Source organism: Malus sylvestris, chromosome 3, assembly GCF_916048215.2.
Source record: "Malus sylvestris chromosome 3, drMalSylv7.2, whole genome shotgun sequence".
Lineage (NCBI taxonomy): Eukaryota > Viridiplantae > Streptophyta > Magnoliopsida > Rosales > Rosaceae > Malus > Malus sylvestris.
This window is the reverse complement of record NC_062262.1, coordinates 24591328-24599806: the sequence shown is the minus strand read 5'-3', so window position 1 is coordinate 24599806 and position 8479 is coordinate 24591328. Positions and strand designations below refer to the sequence as shown.

Sequence of the window (8479 nt, the reverse complement as noted above, 5' to 3'; positions counted from 1 at the left end):
ATTCATCATCAATAGTCAATGTTCCGTTTAAGAAAGGGACCCTAAACTCTAACTAGTATTCCGTTTCAGAAATAGTCAGTGTTTATACACTACCTAACACACAAAAACAGTACCTGTGTCCAAACAACAAATGCTAATACCAAACTAAACACTGACTATTTCTGAAACGGAATACTAGTTAGGGTTTAGGGTCCCTTTCTTAAACGGAACATTGACTATTGATGATGAATGGCTAAGATCAAGCCTTTGAGAGGCGATTTTCGTCGAAACTGATCGTCATTGTTCATCGATCCATTAGAGTTTCGACTTGAAATATTCAAACAGTTTGATTCTTTCGTTTGGCTGGAGTTCATCTGTATTATATTCCAAATTTGCATGCGATTCAATTTTTCAGTTGTTCCTTTGGGTGGATCGAAAGGAAAAGGGAAGAATCCAATTCCAGGAAAGAAGAGGCAAATTTAATTGCATGGCTAAAATCATCTTTAGCTTGCTATTTTCCGTATGTAATAAATAAAGCAAATGGAGCATTGAATGGACCATTGTTTAGTTTAAGAAATAGTCAATGTTCAGTTTAATAAATAGTTAGTGTTCAATTTAAGAAATAGTGGTAGTACCGATGTTCAGTTCAAAAAATAGTTAGTGTTCAGTTTAAGAAATAGTTAGTGTTCCGTTTAAGAAATAGTGGCAGTACCATGTTCAGTTTAAGAAATAGTCGGTGTTTAATTCAAGAAATTGTCGGTGTTCAGTTTAAGAAATAATGACAGTACGGTCTTCAGTTTAAGAAATAATTGGTGTTTAGTTTAAGAAATAGTTAATATTTCATTTAAGAAATAGTGATAGTACCGGTGTTCATTTAAGAAATAGTCAGTGTTCTGTTTAAGAAACAGTATGTGTTTATTTAAGAAATAGTTAGTGTTCAGTTTAAGAAATAGTTAATATTCCGTTTAAGAAATAATGATAGTATCAGTGTTCATTTAAGAAATAGTCAGTATTTATTAAGAAATAGTTTGTGTTTATTTAATAAATAGTCAATGTTCAATTTATGAAATAGTCAGCGTTCAGTTTAATAAATAGTCAGCTTTCAGTTTAAGAAAGAATGATAGTACTCATATTCAATTCGAGAAATAGGTAGTGTTTAGTTTAATAAATAATGCTATTACCAATGTTCATTTGAATACATATTCAGTATTCAATTGTATAAATAATTCACATTTGTAAGTTTACAACTCCTCCCTTTAAAAACCTGCCAACTTTCTCTGCATGCCCAATCTCACTCCCGCTCAACCCTAAAGAAACCCAAAAGTTGGATTTTTATACTCTCTACATGTTTGCTTAAAGAGAAGCTGACGGGAGACAAAAAAAAAAAAAAAAAACCAGCAATTTTGGATCTACAAAAGCCATGTTCATCAAGTCATTGGCCTTCTTTTGATCTTCTTGGGCATCTCCGACTTACGCGACAATGTCCCATCTGCATATCCTCGAAGTTCCTGCTTGGTCAATGATCCATTGGAATCTTTACAAAGAGAAATGAACATGTCTACACAAAGCACGGGGTTGCAATCAGCAATAGAATTACAGTAGTCTTAAAGTTTTCAATTATAATCACCACATTTATTTTGAGATAGAGAGTACAGATTACATACTGAGCCTAGGACTTTAACAATGGCAAATTCTTGTATTGGGAATATATATCTAGAACACAATAATGAATCTGAAACTCAAGAATGTGAAGCGAAATCAAGACAAGGTAATGGCAATCAAGCCAATGCCAAGACCAGATAATATTCTCACTCTAGAATGGAATCCTCATACTACACTTTAACAGCAGCATAAATAAGCCACATGTAGAAGAAAATCCATTTAAACAACAGAAAAAAGAGGAATGGCAATGGAATGAAAGTTTAGATGTGAAAACTACCCACCACATATGCGCTGCGTGGATGTCAAAAGAGAACCAGTTTTCAGCTTGCTCATTGTCAGTGACTTCTTCCTCACTTTTCCTAATATCGAATAAAGTTCAAGACATATAGTCAGCCGAAGATCAGAGTTCACTGGGTGTTTCAATTACTTTGCAAAAAATATACCTAATGAAGATGATGTAATTAAACACAAAAAAAAAAAAAATACAAAAAATCAATCACCCCTCTCCTCTCACTGAAAATCTGGTTGTCTCCTCCGCGAACCCCAATTCCACCACAGCCACTGCACATTGGCATCTGAAAGAGACACACTCACCAAAGCGGCCTGCCTTTCTTTCAAGTGGAAGCGGGAAATGTCGGTGAGAACGGAGTGAACAAATAGCTTGACTGCGAGAGATCCACAACATACTGCAAATTTGAATCCTTCTCTCCTGCCATCGATCCTCCAGAGGGTCCCAATTTCTTCTTCCGTTGCTTTCCTGAGGGAGAAGTGAGCAAGAAGCGGAAGGCCTCCTCTTCCTCCACGGCTTCTGCCGCCGTTGCTTCTTCGGCGGTGAACATTAACGGCGTTGGAGGGATGATGAATTTTAGTAACTGCAACTTTGGCTAACGGGCCTGGGTTAGGCTCCGTTAGGGGCAATTTTGGAATATTAATTGTTATGCGGTTTGGGCTTTTTGTTGAGCCCGTGTGTTGTAATTTTTGTAGGGCCTGAGATAAAAGTTGTGTCCTTATGATTAAAATTTAAGCCTTTTTTATTAAATAATAGTTTAGAGTGGTTTTTCATTAAAAAAAAGTTAACCCAAGCCATTTTCATTAAAGCTCCCTATATTTTATTTAGTTTACGAGTTTATCTAATTTTACTTATGATTACACCAAAATGATATTAAAAATTAATTAAATGCAGCAGTTTTGGGAAAAAGAGAATTGGGAGTCTATAATTTGACGTAGGTGTATAACATGTGAACTGCTCCGTGCGTGTGACCGATTTCTGAATCCTCAGCCATTTTACTCAAATCCTCATGCAAAGAGACTGCAGCTATATATACACACCTATAAATATAATCAAATCCCATTCAAAATCTCATTTGGCATTTTTAACTTTTCATTTTTTTTTCATTTTCAAAATCATTACCTAAGAAAGCATAACCGCTCTTTGGCTTCTTCAGTTAAAGATCGTTTTATCTTCTAAGCAAACTATAACTCGCCTGATTAGAAGCTCAATCAAAATATTAACTCCCCATTTAAGCATTTTAATTATGTTTTGTTTTGCTTTTAGCACAAATTTGATGACTGACGCAAGTCTCTTTAAATTCCGCCAACCTTAAATTCTCCACAGATATCTGGGATCTGTTGTATGTGTGTGTGTGTGCGTTTGCGTGGTCTTTAAATTCCATATATAAATCTAGTTTTTTAAGTTTTAATTTTTTATATAATGGTTCTTGTTCTTATGCTGCTCTCTATATTTGACAAGGAACATAAGCAGCAACACCCCACGCTCCCTCGTTTATTATCTTCACCTCTTTCCCTTCTTCCCAACTCCAAAAAACCCAACAAATCTTCGAAACTTGGGCTAATAACACACATCCTGCTGCTGGGTTTTTCTTGTTTTCTTGCATTTCTTAGTTTTGTTTCACAGATTTTCAAAACAGTTTGAGTCAGAGAATCTTTGAGGGTGCCATGGGATTCAGTGTCTTGGGTGTTTGTGTTGGTGGTTTTGTCTTGTTTTTCTTGGGTGGCATTAAGGTCGGGTTCTCGCAAAGCGAATCATTTGCAAGGAATTATATCAGCTGGGATGATTTGAAGGTGGATGACCGTAAGTTGGGGTTGAACACGAAAGAAGAACGCGTTAATGGAAGCCGGATCATTGTGGTTGACAAGAATGGAGGAGGAGATTCTCTTACAGTTCAAGGAGCAGTTGACATGGTTCCGGAACAAAATACAGAAAGAATCAAAATTTACATTCTTCCTGGAATTTACAGGTAGGTCTGAGCAACATTTCACTCATTGCATGCAAATAACATTTCACTGATCTCTCGAGGATCCTCGTTGTAATTTCTTTGCACCATTAACAAAAACATTTCAATTCATCAAAACCCCAAAGAATTTTCAGATCTTATATTTTTTTTTTTTGTGAAGATTTTAGCGTTTTCGAGGGGTCAGTTTAAACCCAGTTGAGCTACGTGGCTAAGCTACATTTGCTTTTAGTGGGTGTCTTTTCCTAAAAACTGTTTACTAAAAAAAAATTAGAGAAAAATTTACCCATGTCTAAACTACAAATTAATAAAGAACTTCTGTTAACCAGAACTCTAGAAAAATATTATGTTGAAAAATATTAGTATTTAGGTTTATTTTAGTATTTGGGTTTTGCTTGTTAGTTTAGGATTTAGGCTTAGCCCATCCGAATTAGGGCTTCTTAGGTTTAGTTCTCTATAAATATTGCTTGTAATTTAGTTTGAGAAATAAGTTAGTCACAATGTAGTCTCTTAGGGTTTTGTAGCCGTTTCGGTATTCTGGTTTGTTTAATAATATTCTTATTATTTTGTTAGTCTTGTTCGTTGCGCACTCTGATATTCAACTTGGTATCAGAGCAGATTTGATCCTTCGGGATTTAATCTGCTTTGGGTTGGTATCTATTTGCTTGTTTCTGTTGTCGTTCAAGTTCAGATTCTTAGTTGGTATTGATTGTTTGCAAGAAGAAAAAAAATGTTCGTTCGTTTTTTGTCTCGTGACTTTGCTTCTGAACCTTTGAACACTACAGCCTGCAGGAGTATCCGCAAGTCTATATTGCTGCAAAGGAAAAAAGAGGACAAAGTAGAACATAATGAAAAAAGAAGGAAAAAAAAAAGGGAGTAAAAAGAAAAAGGAAGAAACAAGAAAAAAAATTGGTTGCTTGTTTGAGGCACATGCGGGCAAAGCGAAAAAAAAATTTGGTTGGATTTTTTGTTTGTTTGTTTGGAAGTTGGCATCGGCATCGACATCGGCATTGGCACTGGAATTTGAAGTTTTGCATCCACATCTTGTTGGCAAACCCATGTCGTGTATCGCCATGAGTTTGACGGGGGGGGGGGGTGTTGGAAAATATTAGTATTTAGGTTTATTTTAGTATTTGGGTTTTGCTTGTTAGTTTAGGATTTGGGCTTAGCCCATCCGAATTATGGCTTCTTAGGTTTAGTTCTCTATAAATATTGCTTGTAATTTAGTTTGAGAAATAAGTTAGCCATAATGTAGTCTCTTAGGATTTTGTAGCCGTTTAGGTATTCTCGTTTGCTTAATAATATTCTTATTATTTTGTTAGTTTTGTTCGTTGCGCACTTTGATATTCAACTTATCATTCTATCTCTCTCATTAAAATTGAAAAAAAATAAATCATGGTCAACTTAGTAATTACATGCATTATAATTTCGTTGTTTTTTGGCGCACCCTCAAAGTCATGTAAACATAACAGGTCTTATATCAAAATTAAAAATTAAATAAATTAAATAAAATTATTTTAGCCTCTCTCAAGCACACTTGTAGGTGTTGGTACAGTTTGCTAGTATCGCTATAATTCGCTTCTCAAAATTTAATTTTTACATTATTTTTTGTTCATTTGTAAATTGATGCAGAGAGAAGGTACTTGTACCGATTTCGAAGCCATACATATCATTTATTGGGAACCAAAAAAATACTTCTGAAACTGTGATTACTTGGAACAACAAGGCATCGGATAAGGACGGCACCGGTTGCGAACTCGGAACATATAGAACTGCTTCTGTAGCCATAGAGGCTGATTACTTTTGCGCAACTGGGATCACCTTCGAGGTGATAACTAATAACGAACGTGGGTTCTTACTTTTCCAAGATGATGCGATGCGTATGTTAAAATTCAATGGAGGAAGTTTCAGCATTCAGAAAGTAATTGGTCTGCAATTTTAAGTGGTGGTTGCAGAACACAGTGGTTGCAGTGCCTGGAGGATATGGAATGCAAGCAGTGGCGCTTAGAGTTGCGGGTGACAAAGCCATGTTCTACAGAGTTCGGGTTTTGGGGACGCAGGATACGCTCTTGGACGAGACTGGATCTCACTACTTCTACCACTGTCACATTCAAGGAAATGTGGACTTCATTTTCGGCAGATCAAGATCACTCTACCAGGTACGACAAATTTCCAAACGTCTAGCATTTCTGTAACTTGGTCCCCAAGTTTCTTCATGATACTAAATCTTGAATCTGGCCCTTGCTATCAGGAGTGTGTTATTCAATCAACGGCTGAGAACTCGGGAGCAATAGCAGCTCATCACAGGGACTCACCGTATGAAGACACGGGATTCTCTTTTGTAAACTGCAAAATCATCGGAACCGGCTACATCTACTTGGGAAGAGCTTGGGGAAATTATTCAAGAGCGGTGTATTCCTACTGTCATTTCGATGATATAATAACTCCTCCAGGGTGGAGCGACTGGAACTACCCATCCAGGCAGAAGTAAATATAACCTCTTTCACTCGAACAATATTTTCATCTTATTAGATTATCTCTATTGTTTCTAAAACTGAAAGTTTTCGTTGACACAGGACAGTGGATTTCGGAGAGTATAAATGCAGGGGCAGAGGGGCAGAAAGAAGCGGGAGGGTGCCATGGTTGAAGTCTTTCAGCTTGGAGGAGATAAGGCCTTTTCTGGATACAAAATTTATATCTGGAGAGCAATGGCTTAGATTATAACTAGCGAGTCCCTGTGCGATGCTGCAGGCCTAAAACCTTATAAAATATGTAGAAAGTTTTAAATATATAAATGATACTTAATACTATTTACAAACAAAAATCTATTTTCAACTCTATTTACAATAAGGAACAAAAATCAATAACTTCACAGAAAAATTCAACTACAAATGAAAATGATAATCACATTCAAAACAAAAAATATGGCAGTTACAATGAAGTTATCATTAAATGAGGCAAAAATATGAGCAACATCAAAACATGCCCTCTGTCACAGAGTACAGGTCCAAGAGTTACATTGTTCCTCCTTGGTCTCCCAGGTCTCCTCCTCGACTATAAACTAATCGAAAAATACAAATAAAATCAATACCAAATAAAATAAAAAGATTATTACCGTACGTAAATACTTGCAATAAAGATATAAACCTAAACAGTGTTCTGCTCCAATTGAATATATAATTTGTAATGTGTTTGGTTGGCAAGAAAACAACATTAGATAAAGTAAAAGGCCCAAGCAAAGTGAGAGCTGCAACCCAAAATACAACGGGAGGCCCTCACAAACTTAGGCTTGTAGGCTGCGATAACAAACAACAACAAAAAACCTTCGTGTCAAGCAGCATAAACCAGACCGCCGCCGCCACCACATCCTCAGAGGAAGCCAAACTCTAAACTGAGAAAATAGACACCAGATCCAAGTCCTCTTCACAAGCTCCTGCAAATATATACAAACAAAGTATCATATGGATAGAGAGTGAGGCTAAGGGGTATGTAAAATACCCAACACTTGGCCTCGACGGGAATCTGGCATGCCGGTTAGGGGAGGGAAAGTGAAGGAGGGTAGTGGATCTTGAATCCAATTTCTGATCGGTGCCTGCCGATCCGAGTACATGGTGGGATGGGGATGGAGATCACTGAGGAGGGAGGAAAGAAAATTAAAAGACAGAAAGCAATCAAAGTAGGCAAAAAACGTCGGATAAGGGGCATGAAACCCAAATCTGAGACAAGCATAGGGGATAGCAACGGAAACTGAGATAAGCATAGGGGGAAAACTAGGAATAAAAATGAAAGAAGGAGACTGGAAAGGGGATAGGAAGAGGAGGTGGATGCAGGGACGGGGATAGGGAAGAGGAGATGAGAAACGAGGAAAAAGATGGAAAAGGCAAAGTAGAGAGGAGGAAAGGAGGGAAGGAGGTGTTGGATTTGGCATTAAATCAACATGCCTCAACTAAAAAGGATTAGGATATCTTGGACGCAAGATATTTGGATTTGTGTTTCTTAGTTGGTTTGGGATTTGGTTTAGTATAGGATTTGGTTTCCTATATTCTAGGGACTTTGTGTAAACCTAGGACATCTAATAGTACAAATAGATGGATGTGGGATAGTGTTTTGTGTGTGAGAGTTTTTGAGAGGCATAAGTTTGTATACTTGAGAATTCTTTGTGTTTGTGAGTTCTCTTGTATTTGTTGGTATTAAGAGCTTAGGTTCTTATGTAGGTTGTGACTTTTAGCAATGATGAAGACTGGTGATTCCACTAGTAGTGATGATGTTGAAGAAAAGTCTGGCACTAGTGGAACCAAGACGACGGTTCAGAGTACTAGGTTTGAAATTGAGAAATTTGATGGAACGAACAAATTTGCTATGTGGCAATGTGAGGTTCGAGATGTCCTGATACAACAAGGTTTGGTTGGTGTGTTAGGAGAGATGCCGTTTTCGATGAAAAAATAAGAATGGGAAAGACTTAGCTTTAATGGAAAAGATTTGATAATTAAACTAAAAATAAAATACGACTTTAAAATAAAATGCATGAAATAATTAAATTAAAAACATAAGAAAATAAAACCTAGGGCATCCGAATTCACCGTAAC

At 36.7% G+C, this 8479-nt stretch overlaps 1 protein-coding gene across 1 annotated transcript; it reads left to right on the top strand.

The window, feature by feature from the left end:
- Positions 1–3406: 3406 nt before the first annotated feature.
- On the top strand, positions 3407–6617 carry LOC126616710 (pectinesterase QRT1-like). Its single transcript, XM_050284802.1, has 5 exons — positions 3407–3899; positions 5526–5721; positions 5849–6052; positions 6145–6380; positions 6470–6617. The coding sequence occupies exons 1-5, from the start codon at positions 3598–3600 to the stop codon at positions 6615–6617; spliced, it is 1086 nt and encodes a 361-aa protein (XP_050140759.1). The 5' UTR covers positions 3407–3597.
- Positions 6618–8479: the final 1862 nt, after the last annotated feature.

Bases quoted from the DNA above. Each gene is read 5' to 3' on its own strand.
- LOC126616710 (XM_050284802.1), top strand. From the start codon at position 3,598: ATGGGATTCAGTGTCTTGGGTGTTTGTGTTGGTGGTTTTGTCTTGTTT. The intron at 3,900-5,525 runs GTAGGTCTGAGC...AAATTGATGCAG, and splicing joins ATTCTTCCTGGAATTTACAG to AGAGAAGGTACTTGTACCGA. The intron at 6,381-6,469 runs GTAAATATAACC...TCGTTGACACAG, and splicing joins AACTACCCATCCAGGCAGAA to GACAGTGGATTTCGGAGAGT.